This window comes from Rhopalosiphum maidis, chromosome 2 (assembly GCF_003676215.2).
Source record: "Rhopalosiphum maidis isolate BTI-1 chromosome 2, ASM367621v3, whole genome shotgun sequence".
In the NCBI taxonomy this organism is placed as follows: Eukaryota; Metazoa; Arthropoda; class Insecta; order Hemiptera; family Aphididae; genus Rhopalosiphum; species Rhopalosiphum maidis.
In genome coordinates, this window is record NC_040878.1 from 32986119 (window position 1) to 33005894 (window position 19776).

General features: G+C 28.6%; 2 protein-coding genes and 1 pseudogene across 4 annotated transcripts; 2 read left to right on the forward strand and 1 right to left on the reverse strand.

Annotated features, from left to right (window-relative positions):
- Positions 1–3625: 3625 nt before the first annotated feature.
- LOC113552317 (protein SCAF8) lies at positions 3626–12370 on the reverse strand. 3 transcript variants are annotated; one of them, XM_026955139.1, is made up of 18 exons: positions 12096–12370; positions 11579–11707; positions 11352–11513; positions 11117–11270; positions 10831–10910; positions 10619–10753; positions 10423–10547; positions 8858–9005; positions 8337–8506; positions 8032–8267; positions 7764–7972; positions 7422–7593; positions 7017–7250; positions 6662–6775; positions 6501–6602; positions 5559–6320; positions 5207–5485; positions 3626–5146 (listed from the first exon to the last, which is right to left on the reverse strand). In XM_026955139.1, the coding sequence occupies exons 1-18, from the start codon at positions 12123–12125 to the stop codon at positions 3819–3821; spliced, it is 4569 nt and encodes a 1522-aa protein (XP_026810940.1). In that variant the 5' UTR covers positions 12126–12370; the 3' UTR covers positions 3626–3818. The 3 variants fall into 3 exon arrangements, with proteins under 3 accessions (XP_026810940.1, XP_026810939.1, XP_026810938.1); XM_026955138.1 differs by having other exon boundaries at positions 3627–5146; positions 6480–6602; positions 8032–8264; XM_026955137.1 differs by having other exon boundaries at positions 3627–5146; positions 6480–6602.
- Positions 12371–13010: 640 nt separating this feature from the next.
- On the forward strand, positions 13011–15569 carry LOC113553279 (E3 ubiquitin-protein ligase TM129). Its single transcript, XM_026956528.1, has 6 exons — positions 13011–13547; positions 13650–13878; positions 14027–14260; positions 14337–14499; positions 15087–15229; positions 15286–15569. The coding sequence occupies exons 1-6, from the start codon at positions 13337–13339 to the stop codon at positions 15419–15421; spliced, it is 1116 nt and encodes a 371-aa protein (XP_026812329.1). The 5' UTR covers positions 13011–13336; the 3' UTR covers positions 15422–15569.
- A 2712-nt stretch (positions 15570–18281) lies between these two features.
- Positions 18282–19480, forward strand: LOC113552438 (annotated as a pseudogene).
- The last annotated feature ends 296 nt before the right edge of the window (positions 19481–19776 follow it).

Consider the following 19776-nt stretch of genomic DNA (forward strand, 5'->3'; position numbering starts at 1 on the left):
GATAAAATTAATCAATTATAGCATCTTCTTGTCAAGAATTAAAGAGATAATTATTTAATAAAATATTGTTATAAATTATAATATAATATATTATATTATTAAAAAGTATTATTTTAATTTTGTATTTAATTAATCATAAAAAAAATTTAATTTCATACTTTCATAGTAATTGCAGTACATGGAAAATACAATTACCAATATATCTCATATTTATAAAAATTATAAATTTAAAAAACATTATTTTTTTATTTTTCTAAAAGGGCCCATTGAAAATGACTGTGCCAGGTCATAAACCAAACCAACACTGTATATCTGTATTCAGCACTAACATTATCGACGATTGTTAATAATAATATCGTATATATTATAGGTAATAAATATTATTTTAAACTTTTTTTATTATTATTAAAAATGTTTGTACGTTTTGAATGTTGATAGGGAGATTTTTATTTTGAATTTAAGTTTTTCATATACACATATAAAATATTGCATTACCTACATTCAATTATCTTAAAATAAAAATCATAACTTTGTAATCAATTAAATAATGGGTAGGTAAATCATAGGTAGGTACCCACTTATAACCTTATAATATCTTGTAATTATTATACAAGGTTTAGTATGTATAAACAATAAACTCCAAACTTAGTGAATCGTCCTTTATAGATATTTATTTTTTTTAATATTTTCATAGTTAAAATAAATTATCAATTAAAAATATTTTGAACCTTTTGTTTTGATGATGCTTACGGTTCACGGCTCCGATGCTCTATAATATGAACATACTTATTAATTAGTTACATAACAATTTTTTGGGAGGTTGCAAACTCTCCCAAGCTGTGGAGTATTTACAACTGTTTTTTTTTTTTGGGGGGGAGGGATGAAAAGTTTATTACATTATAATATTATATTTATGGATAATGTATATAAATGTAGTCAAATTATAAAATCAAGCTTTCTGTTTTTATTTACTAAATCAATCAATCAATCGATCTCAAATGTTAACTGCCGGTGAATTGGTAATAAGCAAGGCCGTTTAGTCTTTTCATTTTGTTTCAATACCAATTTTTTTTTTAATTTTCTATGATCAAGTCTGCTTATCCTGCCCAACATAAATCATATGTGAGAACAAACTGTAAACAATCTTCTAGTAAAATGGTTTTTTTCTAATTCTACGTAGGTATCTATAACACATAATGAAACTTTTTCGACATCCAATACATCGGCGGTTTCATCGGCAATAATAGTGATACATTTTGCTAATTTACTCGAGATACTATTTTTTTTACAATACATTGATAAAAGAATCAATAATAGCGTTTTGACTGACGGGACTAATAGTATATTTATTTTGATTCCCTAGGTTTTCAAAAATATTTCTCAAATGTGTATCACCAAGTGCCCTGTATCGTAATATTTCTCCAAAATTTTCTTCATTAACATTCTCTGATAGTTGTATTATCAGTTTACCAGAATTTCTGAATCCTCTAAGTGCTAGAAGTCTTCTGCGTAAAGCTATGACTTCATTAATAGGCTTAATATTATAATAATATATTATTATACATATAATATATAATATTATATACGATTTTCCATGACTTGTCTAGCTATGGCCTTTTTCTCCTGATTTATTATTACTTTACTTGGATTAGTTTTTGTTTTTATAAAGTTATCTTGGCATAAGTTTAAAATAAATGATTGTTTAAAAAAATCCTAACCTGGGGGAAAACCATAAGACTCCCCCCCCCGTAAATACGCCCCTGCTCCCGGGACAATATGATGTTTGGCTGAAGCAAATATGTAAATTCTCCCTAGTCAAAATTACGTTTACCGTTTACCTGAAAGAAATATGTAAGTGTAAGCTTTCTCGAATTGTTTCATAGATCCAAATGAAGTTATAGAAATGTAATATATTCATATTAGCAACAATAATGCATCCACAAAACAAAAAATTAAAAACTTTTGTTTCGTACTTAGTTAATGCGTATATTGATGAAAATGCATCATAAGTCATAACCTCCAACAATGTTGGTTTCAGCATCATCATCAACCTCAAAAACAACAAACGCTTATCATGAATCATTCCAGGCACGTAGGTATACACAAAAAAATTCGGGGGGGGAGGGGTTACAAAATATAAAATATAGTAACTTGGTAATAGTTTATAAAATTATCGCTGGTATCGATGAACAATACGAGTATTCTGCAAAACTCTCTAAGACGATACGTCGATACACCTTAATTAAAACCAAAGGGTGTTATTGTGTTTTTTTTTCAAATTTTTAGTTTTGGAATATAGTATTGAATGTGAACAGCGAATGTGTATACTCTGCAATATTTTAGATTTTAGTAACTTAAAAATTTACCCACACATTTTTGGAACGACTCATTTTGTTATAGAAGCGTAGGTACATTTTAGATAATTAAGTTTGAAATTTCGTGAAACTTCGCCTTTGATTAAACTTGTGCAGTATACTAGTAACTAGTGTACATATAAATAGCTAATAGGCTAGAGTTGGTATGTACCTATCTATAATAAAGGTAGTGGGTATTTTGCGTATCTACTATAGCACCAAATTATAAAGCTGAAACAAATAATTTACTCGGTGATCATGGACGACCGTAATCTACCTATATTAGTTATAGTGATTGCTGTCGGCCGACTGACGTTTGATTTACGTGAAATTTCATAAATGAAGTGTTCCCATTATCTGCAGACCAACAGTCTATAAATTTCAATAGACATAATATAGTAAGTTAATGGTGACATACGTACTATCTACATTCTACACTACAATATTATTATTCTCATTTTGAAAACGTTAAACAATTTTACCGCTATGATCACAATCACTAACCTGTTTAATATAACTAATAGATATAATGTATTATATTTTATAGTATTGAATAACAATTTGTAGCACATTCAGAGGTAGGTAAGACAATAAATACCCTTTCATATAAGTAAATAATATATATATTTTTACTATTATTATGATAATAAATATACTGTATATATATATATATATATATATATGTGTGTGTGTGTGTGTATGTATAAATAACAGATAGATCCCATTTAAAGTAAAATCTTTAATATAAGTTATTTATAATATATACAGTTATTTATGATTTTTTTACAGTTCATTTTTTATTTCCTAGAAAAATCTATATTAATGAATACTATTTATACATATTATTATTTAAATTTTATTGTACTATTACTATTACAATAATAAATACAATAGAAAACATTGGTTCAATATATATATATATATATATATTATATTGCTTGCAGTACTAAATACATACAAAATGTCATTTTAAATATTTTAACAATAAAATAATATTGGGCATTAATAGATTAATATATACAATCTCAATTAATATTGAAGTAGATAATATAACGAAATAAAAAATATTATTATTATTTTTTTTAATAACAAATATTTATATTTTTTAATTGTAATTAATGACTTGTACTAAACAGTTAGTTAAATCTCAAATTGAAGTAAACAAAACAAATGTATAAAGATATATTAACTGCAATATTTTTAAAAAAAATCATTGAATTTAAGTACCATAAGATGACTTATTTTAAACAATATTATATCAGTTTATCATTATACAATGATGAATAAAAAATGTATCATAAAATAATAAAGTAAATTATTAGGTCAAATATAGTCAATGGAAAATGATAACAATTATATTATCATTCAACATAGACAATTCACAATTAAAATTGAATATACAATAATAAATTTACACATTTTGGAATTTATACATGATAAATTGTTAAAAAAGTATAAAGTACTTTAACTTTGATTTAATTCTGCTGTATTGATATCTTTCATTTCATTATCTGTTGGAACATTTACTGTTTCTTCAATTGGAAGAATCTCATTATTCTGTTGTTCCATATTAATGGATGATTCACTATCTGCCCCAAAATAAAAGTCATCACGAGGTTCGCAAGATTTATGTTCAATATTCATATCTTGGTTAGCCTCGTCTACTTGAGACACAATAGTGTTAATTGAACAATTTTCATCATTGTTTGAATTATGAGAAGGTTCTTCATTTAATGATTGGTGATTATTAGGTTGGTCATTTTCATATGCCATATTATTATAATTGGATTTAAATTGTACATTTTGTTCAAATTGTTCATTATTTTGTCTCACTTCATTTTCTTGTTGGAAATTAAAATTTTCCTTAGAATCTTTTTGATATTCTTCATGAGATTCATACTCATCATGCTGTTTTTCTTCTAAATGTTTCTGTTCAAAATTGTCTAAGGGTATTTTTTGTGAATTCTGCTGTGTCTCTTTAATATTATCATGAAATAATTCTTGTGAATCATTGATAAAATCATTTTGATAATCTTCAAATTGTCCACCTTTGTTATTAAGTTGCTCTTCATTATTTTGCTTAACATTCGTGTCTTCATTATTTGAATCTGCATTATAAACACCTAAATCATGATGTTCCTGAATGTCCTTTTGATCTTCTTTGTTTTCAATTTCATCATGCTGTCTAAATGTTATGTTTGAGCTTACGCTTTCTTGTTCTTGAACTTTGTGCAGTTGCTCAATATTATCAACACCTTCACTTTCATAGTTGTCTAAATCCATTGGAGCACTTGTCTGATGTGGACCTTCTTCAGCGTTAGTTTCATCAATAGATGAAGTATGTTCCACAGATTTTCTGTTCCATTGATCATCTTTAGTATTATCATCAGCTTCTTTATCACCCCATTTACTTGGTTTTTTAGAACGTTCATCATTGTTGTCACGATTTTTTAACTTATTAGCAGCCCACTGCGATCCTTGTTTATTATTTGGTCTTTCTTCTTCTTCATTCATTGTTCCACGTTTCCATGGTTTCTGTTGTTCATCCCATTCAGAATTATCATCACGTCTCCAGCGTTTTTGTTGATTAGGTCCTTCCCAATCTTCATTTCGTCGCCGATTACCATTACCTCTCCAAGGAGAAAGTCTACCACGACCACCCCATCCATCAGAATCACGACTACCTCCTCGACTTCCCCATTTATCTGAATCACGTCCACCTCCTCGACCGACCCAATTATCTGAATCACGACTGCCTCTATTAGCAGGTAAATTATTGTCCATCCAATTATCTAAAACATAAATTAAACATATCAAATATACCATAAAATATTAATTTAAGTATTTAATACCTCGGCCACGGCCCATTACATTCTGCATTAATGGTGGTCTTAAATTACCTCTTCCCATCATACCTCCTCTATTCATACTTTGATTCTGCCAAACAGGAGGAGGTCCATTATTATCCCAATTAGGTCCACTGTTAGTATCCCAATTGGGTGGACCATTGTTATTATCCCAGTTTGGTGGGTTGTATCCTCCACGTCCTCTAAATCCTCCACGTCCTCCACGATTCCATCCACCTCGTCCTCTCATATTACCATTGTCCATAAGAGGCGGTCTAGGACCATCTAAAATTAATTTAAACAAATAAAATATACTCTAAAATATTTATATAATTGTTTTGTATTATTATTTAATTACCTTGTGGAAAATTTTGAGGGGGCATATTGAATATTTGATTTGGAAGGGGTCCATTGTTAGGCCCAAACATGCCAGGTTGGAATGGAGGATTGTCTTGAATTACATGATCAAGAATTTGATGCAAAGAATTATTTTGCATCAAAATATCTTTTACGTTATCTATTTGTGTTATATTTGGAACTTGAGCTATTCCTAATCCTTCTTTGACTGACAATCTGTTAATATTATTAGGATTATCTACTTCTTCATTAACTTTATCACCCCAACGAGATGATTTTCTTTCCCTTTGTTCAGGCCCTTTAATACGATTTCTTGGATCTTGTCTTTGAGATAAATCATCTCTTCGCCCACGATCGTTTTTTATATCTCTATCTGTAAATCTATCAACTCTTTCTCTATTATCATAGCTACGATTCCTGTGATCTAGTCCATGAATTCTATCATCACGTTCAATATTTCTATCAGAGTCTTTAGAATCTTCTGGCTCAGATTTGCCTAATAAATTAGGATCATATTTATCATTGCCTATATTAGTGTTACTTGTTATTCTTGCAAAATCAGATAAATTTGGAAGTGTTGGAGGAGGAGGTAAATTAAATTGCATAAGGGTTGATGGATCTAACTGATTTGGAGGAGGATTAGTTGTATTTGGGTTATCTTTATGACTTGTATTTTGAGAAAGCGTAGAAGCAGTATTAGTTCCAGACGTGACAGTTGGTGGATTTATACCCATCATAGTCTGAGCAGAAGAAATAGCAGCAGCTGAAATAAATAAATATATATGTAAAAATAAATTTAAAAAAATCTAAATCACTATAGGTACCTAATGTTTTGACATTAATTTATAAAATAATATACACTGACTGTGTTCAATAATTAGTATATATATATTAAATATAATAAATGTATTTATTTATTTACTTTGAGATGGTAGATTCATACCAAAAGGAAAAGACATCATCATATCTGGAGGTACACCAAGTGGTTTTTGTGCATCGTTAGACATTGTCATTTGTTGAGGATTTCCCATTAAAGACATATTTGCTAAAAATATCAAGTTATTTAATTGTCTTTATAAATACTTCTGTTATAGAGTAACTCACGTGGAGGCCCAAATGGTGATGGCATTCTATTCATCATCATCATAGAAGGGTGACCCATCCCCATTGGTGCCATAGTACCAGGCATCATAGGGTTCATCATTGGATTAATTAATCCTAAAAATTAAATATAAAAATAATTATTTTACAAATGTAATGTATGCAACAGTGCTATTGGCATTAAACACTATTTTAATTTCCTGTTATTAAGTAGGTATGAGCTACTTCTGATTTTTAGCATATATAATGGAAATTTCCAATGCAGTGAATTTAAAGCAATACTGTTAGGTATAATCATAATTTAATACAATAGCTAAAGGTTTAAAATAAGAAATTAAAGTTAAAAAACTGTACAAACTTGGATTTATTCCAAACGGATTAGGCATGCTCATTGTCTGTGGCATATTGAAATTCATCTGATTGGGCTGAGTATTTTGAGCAGGGGACATTTGCATATTTTGAACACTAGGAGATTGAACACCTTGTGGATCAAAAAAACTGGATGTATTTAGTGGTTGCTGACTTCCTTCAGATAATTTTTCTTCTTCTTTTTTTTCATTTTTTTTAGATGTTCGCAAGTTCTTTAAATGAGCTGAAATTAGTTTATAAAAAAAAATAACAATATTTTAAGACTATCTGGTGCTATACACTATATAAAATATTAATTCTAGAACTTTCCGGGTATTTAAAATAGATTACAGGAAATATTAGTTAAAGATGCATCCACCAAAAAGCGATCATTTATATTCTTAAAATAGCTTACTTTTAAGCCATTCAGGCATTGTATCTTCATCTAACATTCCTCCAACTTCCAACTCGTCGTAATCTATTTCCTTGTTTAACTTCTCCCAAGGTATATATGAAACTCCATCATCAATTTCCCAATAATCTTTCCATTCTTTATCTTTCATTGCTTGACCCGGAGCCCAAGCAATCTGAATCAAATTAAAATATTGTCAATCAAATCACGTTCTATTTATTTTTAACCAGTGGTAATACTCATAATATATCACTAGCATTTTGAGCGTGTGGAATAAAATGTATCTTAATAAAATAATAAGTGCCAATAATATATTATATAAAAATGTATATTGTAAACACATACCGTCATAGGTTTTCCTTGTAATCTTTCTCCTTGATATTTACTCATTATACGAGCAGCATCTTGCCTTCGGTTCATGCACAAAAAAGCACATCCTCTAGGTGATATTAAATTTAATGAAATTATATCACCAATTGGTTGAAATAATCCATATAAATCATCTTGGTGTATGAGTTTCGATAAATGACCCACCCAAAGAGTAGTGCTTACAACTGTAAATATTGTACAAATTAAACGACAATACTAACAAATTCTTTAAAATATTTTTTACCTGCTAAATGATTTTTTTTAAATGGAGGAAGATATTTTTTTCTTCTTTCTCTATCCTTTTCACGTTCCTTTTCTCGTTCTCGTTGACGTTCACGACTACTCTTCCTAGGCGATCGTTTACGTGATGGACCTGATAAATAACCATCTCTTCTTGTATCTCGTTTATTTTGGGGAGGTGATGCAATATGATCTAGATCTATCACTTCAGGTTTAGACTGGTTTGGATCATCATAACTACTTTACAAAATATAAAATTAATAATTTATTTCAAAAAGTTTTATACTCAATTTGAATAAAAATATATACATTATCTGAGTTAAAGGTTTATGATGAGATTCTAATGACATCAAAGGTTGTTGTTGTTGGTACATTTGAGTACTAAATAATTGATTTACATATGGGTTTGACATCATACCAACTGCTTGAGAAACCACGGGGGCTGGTTTTAATTCACATTCAGAGGCAAATGGTAAATTCTGAAATAAAAATGTAAGTTAATAACAATAATAAAAAAAACTTAATTTTATTTTTAAAAAATATGAAATAAATAAATAGTTAGTAAAATGATTCACTAATATGAGCTTATCTTAAGTCTAAGTACTTACTGAACTGGAATTGATTGCTCGGAAACTGGATCACTCGTTCAATATATAAACCTACCTTTCGATGGCTCGTTACCGCTGAAATTTTTATTTGAAGGAACAACTAAACAAAAGTAGGCACAGGGACTCGTGTTTGGACTGACGATTTAATTCTTTGACATTTTTAAAGAATAGTTTAACAATACTATGCTAAAGCTACACATGTACTATTTTTGGTAATCTTACCTGAACAGTCTGAGCAAGATGCTTGTCGAATTCCGCTTCTTTTCTCATTTCTTTTATCTTGTCCAACTCTGCTAGCTGTTTAGACTGTGTAGACATTAACCCTTCGACATTGCGCAATGTGCGCAGAACTTCTGGGTTATTCAATAGGCTGAATTTAAAAAATACAAAATAATAGAAAATATCTCTAAAACCTTGGAATCTTGTTCAAAATCGAAAATGTCAATGAATAAAAATTACTACTAACTTCCTAATTAAAATTCTATGGTTTGATAAATATTCAATTTTTAATCAAATTTGAAATGTTTATACTATTGTTTAATTAAAAATCTTCAGCAATAAGTTGACCTAAAATTGTCTCTACAAATAGTGATTTCTCTTTATAATTATATATTTTCTGAAAATATCTATACTATTATAAAAATACAATTGGTTATACACTTATACATTAACAAGATCAAAAAATATGTGTTAGTAAAATATTTTTTTGAAGAATTATATAATTGTTCAATTAATAACAATCTTTAAATTAACATATCAATATTTTTCATTGAGTTTCTTTGATGTATAATCACACTATTTATGATAGTTTTCTACCAATTAATTTTAAAAATTCATGCAATCCAAACACGAAGTATGCGCATAACAATTAATAAATAATATAAATATTGAGTTCCTATTAAAAAGTCTGTATACTGTTAACATTTTGTAGGTACATTAAATATTTAAAAACTAGCTATTAGGAAAAATTCTTGATTATAAGTGGACACCAGTTGTCCATTAATATTAAAAAAAAATATGTTAAATTTAAATCTGAAGAATTATTGTTAAGATATAAACAACAATATGCCTTCTAAAATTAAAATTGATGCTTAATGTTTATATTAAATCAGATTTCTCAATGTTTTAATGGTTAATACTTAATAATATATACAAATTATTTGTAATAAATTAAAAGCAGAAAATCCAACATACATACAATCCAGAATATATAACATAGTATTTAATTCAATCAAACCCATTTTATAGCATACATTAACCACTAATAGTGGTAATATTTAAATTGATATATCTTATACACATGTGTACACATATGTACCTATAAAATAAATAAAGCATTGTTGTTCTAAGAAAATAAAAAGTAATAATACAAACCTTTGAAGCTCATACTACTTTTCTTGTAAGAGTAGATTTCAATTTCTGAAATAACTTAGTACCTATATTATTTTTTCCTTTAAACCAATGATATTTTTGAAAAGATTATAAAATTGTGTATACTTGTTGTTGATTTAGTATTGATATGTAAAAACTTATTCTATAAGTAATCCATTTTAACGATATACCTATTTGTTATATATTTAAAAGTATATAACAAAATATTTTAATTGATTTTTTTTTTTTTTTGTAACACCTATAAAACTAACAACTAATAAGCTTGGAATATTATTATAATGTATAACTTTAAAAATTTAGTAGTCATTATCGATATTCTTTAAAGTTCGATAGCATTTTTTTTTTTTTTTTTGTATGCATATAGTTAATTATAAAAAATCATTTAAAGAACACACCTGTCAATTCCGTCAATGGTAGTACTTTGATGTTGCTGTTGATGGAATACAGGAGATTGATTAAGCATTTCGTCTTCATCATCTCCATAATCATAATCAAGAATTTTTTTATCAAACAATTTCACCTAAAATATTCATTTGGAACCAAACTGTATTTCTTATTTACTAATAATTATTATTTGCACTTATATCTTACTGCATCAGATTTTTTAACTTGAGGAGATGTAGATGATTGTTGCATGTGACCTGGTTGTTTCTTTAACAATGATTGAATAGCTTGTATGTGTTCTAGTATAGCTGGATCTATTGGTTTATTATCAGTGTCTTGAGACTGTTATTTAAAAAAAAATAAATATTAACATATTAAAAACTATCATTATTTTTTTTTTATCAAACTAAATTGTTTACTTGTAAATTGTCAAAATGTTTAGACATATCATCTTTAACTGGAGTATTATCTTGACTTTTAAAAAGATCTGTCTTAACACCTGTAGAACAATAAAATACTTTGTAATACAAAAATGTATGTTATAAATAAAAAATGGAAATATTTCATTATTATCTGAATAAATATACAATTTAAGTATTGTTAAATTTATAATAATGCGTATAATATTTAGTATAATTAATCATACCACAATAATTAGATTTACTATAAACTAATATTTTTAAAAATATCTATTAATATAATTACTTAGTTTTGGACTATTGTCCATTGATGATAAGGGATTTATTTGAGGATGTTCACCATAATCAGGATTGGCAGCCAAATCAAAAATAGGTTGAATAATATCTGTAGTAAAAACAGCATTCTTTTGCCATAAATTTAATACTCGAATAACTTTACTCTATAAACACACATAGAATAGAATAGTTTAATTATATTATAAATAAATTATAAATTTAACTAAAATATTTTATTAACATACCTTATCTTCTTCTGGACAAGCAAATAAGTGTGTAAAAGTTAATTTGAGATTACGCGCAAATCTAGGAGCGAATACATCTTTGTCATTTCCAAATTGATGTCGTGATTGCCTTACAATTGAATCTATTACATATAGACCTGGTATCTTATACTCGGGTTTGCACTATAAAAATATAGTAGATGATATTACAATATATTTTCTCTATTAAGTGTGTAATTATATTTTACCTTTTGTATAAATTTTTCTACACATTGAACAACGTGTTTATACAATTTGATAGCTTTGATTGCATTTCGAGTAATTGCAGTCATTTTTGCTTTAGATATTGGTGGCTTCATTTCCATGATGGAATAAAGCTGAAAACACAAAAAAACCATTAATATATGTATTCTTCAATGATCTGTGACACTAAAAAAATTGTAAATATACTCTAATCCCACCCTCTCTATCCAAGACGTCAATAAATTTGTATGGTAACAATTGTATTTTTTTACAACCCGTATTTCAAAGATTACAACCATCATCATCTGTATACAGTGCCAAAGCTCAGAACTAATGGTAAAAAGTGATTTTGATCAGTCTGTTTTAACCAACCATCAGACATAAAAATATCAAATTACAGGTTGACATAAGACAAGGGTCGAGCGCCCATTCAAAAAGGATAGGAATTAAGGGTAAGTATTTCACCAGCATATTTTAACGTTAAACAAAATGTTTACAACAGTGGTGCACGTTCATATCTACCTCAAATGTGAACGCTTTGACCGCCTCCATTTCGGCGCGACGACTCTTCAGCAAAAGACTGCGTAACAAGAAACAAAAAACTGCGACGGCGGAGACTGGACTCCAGACGAGACGTCTACAACATGACTAACGCGACAGCGGCGGTATCACTCGAATTTGTTCGGAATATAACACAAAAATTAGTAAATTATCGTCTTCGGAAATCGCAACTTTTGGCGTACTTACGTTTCAGTTTAGGACATTCAGGTCTTTAAGACGGCGTAATGAACGACAGCACGCGCTGATCGACAGCAGCAGCACAAGTACAGTTACAGTGCAACCAAACCAGGAAATGAAAATTTTCCCCTTGCCATTTAAAACAGTCATCAGCTGCAGTTGCTAAAGATCTTTTTCAAACTATATTGGCGCTTAACTTAAAAACTTAATAAATATATTGTAATATTACTAATATTAGGTATAATAATACAAATAATATAAGATGATACAGAGCTTTAAAATTGTAAATAGTATACACACAGCTATGAAAAACAATTTTTAGCTATAATAAATAATAAATATTTATACAATATGAATTAGGCTTACTGATATCTTGATAATGTTTTTAAAAATTATAATTTAATAAATTTGGGAAAGTTGGTGTCTTAAAAAGCGAAACATATGATAATCGCAATTCGCGATTACTTACAGTGTAATTTAATAAAATATGTATATCGAGTACTTAGGTATTGATTATTGAGATATTCGTTATAAATGATTTTACCGCGTAGGTATTTATATTATTAAGTTAAGTTTAGATGTAACGTACTAACGTTTAAATTTTATCTACATCTTTCATAAATTTTATATACCTAATTAATTGATAAACATTTTTTTTTTTGTTTTTGGCAAAACATTTTATCACAGTCTCACACGTTATCTGGTGTTTATTTGAGTTACCTACGTGGGTATCTTTAATCATTTTTCTATGGCAGATAATATGGTGTCGAGACTCAAGAGGTATTATTTTACTGTTTATTGTAGTCTTAGCTTTAAATTTTTAATATTTATGAATAATAATTAACAATTCTAATTCTCTAACTTTTAACGTGAATCGTGATTTATACCAATAGTTTTATTGTTTGAAAGGCCATATCATAATAAGTGTTATTCTAGTCTATCTACCGATAATTTAATTACTATGTAGTGCGTTAGCCATTAAATAAATCTGTTAATGTAAATTATCCTTGTTAATTTTTGCCAAAATGTTTGAATACACGTCGTTGTTGGTTTACACTCTATTTTACATGATCGTGTCAGCTTGTTTTGTGCTCAGAACTACTGAGTTTGTGTCAAACGGTCTTACCGTCGAGAGCCTGTTCGAATCAGTGATCGACAAAGAATACAACAATTTCATATTGCATCACATCAAAAGAACATCATATAGCATCATTGTACACTCAAGCCTACCCTTAGGTTAGTGCATAACTCTTAAATTATTTTGTATCTGAATGCATTATAAAAAACATAATCATGATTATGTTTATATTTTTTAATCTAAATGTGTGTTTTTTTCAGTTTATTTACTAGGCACACTTCTAGTCAATGAAAATGAAAAAGCATTTGTGAGTGTATACTTTTACGAGTTGATTTTTTTGGCATTACTGCCCATCACCTGTAGCTTTTCAATAATATCTAAATGGAAATCAAATAATTGGGCCAATCATCCATTATCAATTATTTTGAGTCGTTACAATCCTATTGACTGGACAATTATAGCACAGGAAATTTCAACCGAATATCAATGGTATGCTTAATTATTATATAATACATGAATTTACATATATATATATATATATGTTATTTATCTTAAATCTCTTTTAAGTGCATACCTATAATATATTTAATAGTTTGTTTTTTAATTATGTTCCTATTGTGATTTATGTTTTTGTCAGTCTTCAAAAATTGACACTAGCATATGGGACAATAAATAGAACAGTTGTTACTCAGAACTGGATAATATCAATAAAACCGTACATGGTTTATGTTTCCAAGAAATCAGAAAGTTCTTTCTTAGTATATAGTTCGGATAACCATAATTCTACACCTGATGGAACTCCAGGTAGTATACAATTCATCAACATTCAAGTGATACCAATTCGATCTCGAATTAAATGGTTTTTTGTTAGGTAATTCATATGATTAGTTAGTTTAAATGTTATTCATAAAATTGCATTAACACAATTTTGATCATTATTTATATAGAATAAGGTCTGAAGACTTTAAGACACTTGAAGAACATATTGGCCATCCTATACAGATTGCAGATAATGTTAAGCTACAACGCTCAAGAACTGAACGTTTCATTGAAGTATTTCGTGATCAAGTTTCCCAAAATCCAGTGTATCGTGGTTACAGTTCAGCCGAAGTATGTTTAAATCTATTGTAGTCGATATTATTTTTTCAGAATATTGTTTACTAACCTACACAGTATCTACTAAATATTTATATCTTGAATAGATAACCAAATTATGTATTATATTTAAAATACATGATGCTAATAACCTATTTTTTACTAATATCATTGATTAAAAATTTGTTTTTAATCAATGCTAATATACTTATTAATATATAAATGTAAATTGTTTTACCAGGTTAGAACTTTTAATTATTTTTTTCAGTTTTTAATTTACAATATTTCAATAATTACATCATATCTTTGAAAATAATTTTTACAAATAATTTACATTTAATTACTTTATATTGAATTTAAAGTCAACAATTTTTTAAATAACGACCATTTTATAGATGTTTTTAGACTTTATTTGAAAATCTATTTTAATTTTAAATAGGTAGTTTAGATTTAAAGTAATAATAAAAGAATAAAAACATATTACTCATAATTAATTTCAACTAAAAATAAGTTGTCAATACTACTAGTTTGCTTAATTATATAAATTATAAAATAATATTAAAATATAACAAAATATTTTGATACAATGATATTATTTCTAGTTAGCAGAAGATGTATGTGCCGGTTGCTTGGTGAATCCTCCCGATGTTAAACTCACCAAATGTTGTGAAGATAGCAATGACATAGTAAATTGTACTTCGTGTCAATGCAGACCTATGTGGTGTGTTGATTGCATGGCTAAATGGTAAAAAAAATGTATTAATGTTGTATAGTCAAAAATAAAATTTATATTGATTTTAGGTATGAATCAAGGCAGCCTCAAAACGATACAACCATATGGTTATCATCAAAATGTACCTGTCCACTTTGTCGTCAATTGTTTTGTATCCTTGATGTCTGTCCATTGGAAAATTCTGATTTAGCCAAGACTAATTAAGTACTGGTTGCTTTGACAACACTATTACTGTGATAATGTTTGTAGTATAAATAGTAAATTTAAGTTTTTAATGTTTTGTTATCTTAAATATTTAATTTATTATGTTAAGATTTAATAATTTAAAAAGATTTAAAACTATGTAATTTTTTTTTTTACTTGTTACAAATAACTTGACAACATTTTATTACTAATATATATGTGCATAATGAAAACTAATAGAAAATGTTATACTAAAAGTAAAATATATGCAATGTTTTAAGTCTCAATACTTACCAATAAATCACTACCATTTTGTTGGGACAAATAAACCATTCATACTAAGAATGATAGAACACCGTTGATTGGATATGTAGAGATTTCTACCCTGCTCAAAACTAATTTACCAATCTTAATAGGTATTAAATAAAAATAAAATAAACTTTTATTTTATAACTTGAAGAAAACACAGATAACATTAACATACCTTTAACAAATTTCATGAGCAATCATTAAACATTTAAATAATTTCCGAAAACATCTAAATTTATCTATGAACCAAAATTCTTTTTATATCATATAGATCCAAAAACCATACTAATTTAATGCTCCTGTAGAGTCTAAGTGAACAAATAGTTCCTAAAACTAGAACTATTTGCTATAATGGAGTATGGTAAATTAAATTGTTTATTGATAGACATTTTTAATTAATACCTAATTTTATTGTTGATTTGGAAGTACCTCTACATAATGTTTCAGTCATAACACTCGTGATTTAATAAGAATCTATTCATTTAGGATAATAAATAATAGATTAAATTTTTTGAATTAAATAATTTTACGTTTAAGAAAATAGGTAATTAAAGTGTAGGCCAGGGGTGGTTAACCTACTGCACGCATGCCAAAGGTGGCATATTGATCAAATTTCAATGACATGTGAACAAATTTAAATTATTAAAAATTATACTATTTATAAAATATTAATTATAACTGTTATAAGAAATTCAAAGAAACTAATGATATACATTTTAAAAATTATAATTATAAAAAAATGGTATACTTACTTAATAAAATAATACACAATAAATCCATAGCTTTATTTTTATCGTTAGAAAATATAATTTCCTTTGAACAGTGAACACATGAAAAAATTTCCAAAACCTTGATTGGGAAAATTTGGCACTTGACCCAAAAAAGGTTTGCCACCCCTGGTATAGACTATTCAGTCTTCAGTGGCTTATAGGGAATCAATTTACATATAAGTATCTCAAAAAAAGATATAGGTACAAGTGTACAACCATACTGCAATGTTGTTTTTAATTAGGTAAGTACCCATTATTAATTTGAAACAATACAGTAGCCAGTAGGTAGGTTATAAAATCAACAAAAATTAAAAGATGGTACTTCACTGATACAAATAAAAAAAATTATAAGCTTTTGGTTTGTTTAACCATTGTTATTAGTTCTCAACATTTTTTTTTTTTAAATTATAAGACTGTGTCTTCTAATTTACAGTTTTAAATAAATAATAATAATAAATGCATATAAGAACTAAATTTCATGGACACTTAACCTTTAAATTAGGTATGTCTAAAGTATTATGATAATGCTGTTTAATAAATGTTGTTTCAACTTTTAAATTTAGAGTGAACTAAGTCAATCTAAAAATGTGACGGGTGAAAGTAAAGAAATGTAATATTTATGAAAATTTATAGCTCCCGCAAGGCTGCAAGTACCACTGTGAATCGTTAATTTTATAAAATTATATATTATAATTTTTATAAAGTTAATTTCCGGCTCCAAAAATATTATGTTTACTTACTAGCTACCTACTTCTTAGTACCTAAGTCACAACATTTAAAAAGGGGAATGTACGCTTAATACTAAGTAACTGGTGTAATTTTGTCTAACACGAAATTGCAATATTTGTTATATAAATGTAAAACAAAGCTTCTAACATTTAAAAAAATTCTACATAGCTTTTACTTTGCACGTTTAATGCTCAATCATTAACCGCACACTTGCTCCCTTTAAGTACTCTCGAAATACCGGGTTTTTGCCAGGTTTCGCATTTCAAATAATATACGATTTGTTTAGGCGTTATTTGCGTGTCGCTATATGCAAAAACGAAAATATGATACCAGTAGCGTGTCCAGAATTTTTTTTGTGGGTAGGTCACAAAAGTTAAGTTCAGAATGGTTTTATTCTCTCCTCATATTATAATTTGATCTATTTAAGTTTTAGTATTTTTATTCTAAATGACTAATTTTAATATTTTTATAATAAACGGTAGCTTACCTTTTATTAAAACATAAACTCTTTAAATATTCAAATCTTTTATATTTATTGAAATACCTAATCTAATCAAAACTATTTTTTTTTCCAACTATAAATCATATTTTCATTTTTTTATTGAGCATCGAGCTTATACTAGTTATAAAAAAATATGGGTGGGCACATGCCTACCAGGCCCACCCCTAAACACACCACTGATGAATACTTACGGTGAGTTTCAACCGACTGAGAACGGATTTGTTCTCTTTTTGAGGTTGATAATGATGCTGAAACTCCTATTGTTGGAGCATATTATGTATCTTCATGATATTTTCCGTATAAGATTTAAGAAATATCTTTAATAGATGAAACATTAATATTTATAGGAAAGTTATATTACAATTTGTTACATTTTTATGATAATCATTATTATACATAACAAATTTGACAAAACACACATAAATATAATATAGTGTATGTGTACATTTTGTTCAAATTTGGAGTTAATACATGAAAAAGTTTTGATTTTGATTTCATGATAATTACGTGTAATGTAATATTATACATGCTTTTCGTAATACTGGTTTATAAAAAATACAAATGTCCCTATATGCATGGAGTGATGCTACCGCATGTGAACCAAGAATATTATGAAGGGCACAAAAGCTTTGAAGTCACCAACGAGCTGCACGCGTTATCACGGAAAATCAAGTGAGTGATATACGCAGATATATTATAATGTTATGATATACTTTATTATATGAGTAAATACCATTCATCACAATTTGATTGTACAGTCTCGTTTAGCCTACATCGATATTTCTAGATGTATGATAATTGATAGGAGATGAGGAACTATGCTTTGAAATAAATTACTAGTTACTACCTACTTATAATTAATTTGATGAATTGATTGGTTTTTTTTTCGGTAAATATTTGAAAAAAGTGAAGATGGATTTAACAAAGAAAAAACGTGGGGATAAAACTGAGTTTTTTAAGTTAAACGGATGTGGGTAATTTCTTAAGATACATTTTTCCTTGACCATCATTTAGTATTTTTAATAATTTATACGTTACAAAGTTAAAAAATCTACCAAGGACATCGACCTGAAGCTCCTAAAATAAACGGTATATTTTACCCTCTCATCACCACTCACCAGTTAGATCCGGTACTGAAGTATAATTTATGACAGTAGTCCTTTTAAAAAGGTCTTGAATCAACATCTACTCGTTATATTCCGGTTTTTACATGTGATCATACAACCAACGTTGTATTTTGACCCAGGTTTATTTTGGACACAAGACGGTCGTGGTTGGATGACACCTGTAGACATAGAACGGTCGACCGCGACTACCGCCGTCACCAGAGACGACGACCACATCGATAAGGAGACAGTCATCCCGCGTGCGGCACAACTGGTATACGGCGTACCGTCTGACGGACAACCGGCCGCCGTACCGATGCTTGTTCGGTGTTACCGTCATCAGCGCCGGAGCAGTTCCGAGCGGACATTAATCGCTGGCTGGACGAAATGGTGGTGCCGCTCTTTTGGCGAACCGCCGGCGGTGGTGTCCCGTGCTGGCCGGTGCGTCTCGCGCCGTGCTGGCCGCGGCCTAGACGGCCAGCAATAGCACTACGGCTGTGGGTGGCCGACCAAAACGCGAGGCGACGGCGACGACGGGCCTGACAGCCGAGTGCCCGACTCAAGCGTTCCGTTAGCCGTGATTCTTGTGTCGCTGGTACTCATCTGGATAACGTACGGCTGTGTATTCGGAAAGAAACAACAGTCGCAGACGTTCACTATATAATCATAATATTATATTATATCACGTGGCGATTCTTCGGGTCTGGTCACTGACGATTGTCTCAGATGTTTTTATGATCAACTTTATGTAGTTGAGGAATGCATTTCCGTCGGCTACGTTTTCGGGAATTAAATTCTGAATTAATATCCGACTACCTATGTAACACCAACATACCTTTCTCAGTCCATAACGTCTTGTACTTAATATCGTCAGTGTTGTGTAATACTAGCTGTATACCAACGTTAATTCGGTATATGAATTCAACCCTATTTTTCATAAAAACTCGTACTACAATTTTT

What these genes read in the sequence shown, in the direction of transcription:
- LOC113553279 (XM_026956528.1), top strand. Translation starts at nt 13,337, where the DNA reads ATGTTTGAATACACGTCGTTGTTGGTTTACACTCTATTTTACATGATC. An exon ending in ATTAAATGGTTTTTTGTTAG is followed by an intron (nt 14,261 to 14,336) that starts GTAATTCATATG and finishes TTATTTATATAG; the next exon opens with AATAAGGTCTGAAGACTTTA. An exon ending in GTGGTTACAGTTCAGCCGAA is followed by an intron (nt 14,500 to 15,086) that starts GTATGTTTAAAT and finishes TATTATTTCTAG; the next exon opens with TTAGCAGAAGATGTATGTGC.
- LOC113552317 (XM_026955137.1), bottom strand. Translation starts at nt 12,125, where the DNA reads ATGGAGGCGGTCAAAGCGTTCACATTTGAG. An exon ending in AACATTTTGACAATTTACAA is followed by an intron (nt 10,754 to 10,830) that starts GTAAACAATTTA and finishes TTTAAATAACAG; the next exon opens with TCTCAAGACACTGATAATAA. An exon ending in ATCACCATTTGGGCCTCCAC is followed by an intron (nt 6,603 to 6,661) that starts GTGAGTTACTCT and finishes TGATATTTTTAG; the next exon opens with CAAATATGTCTTTAATGGGA.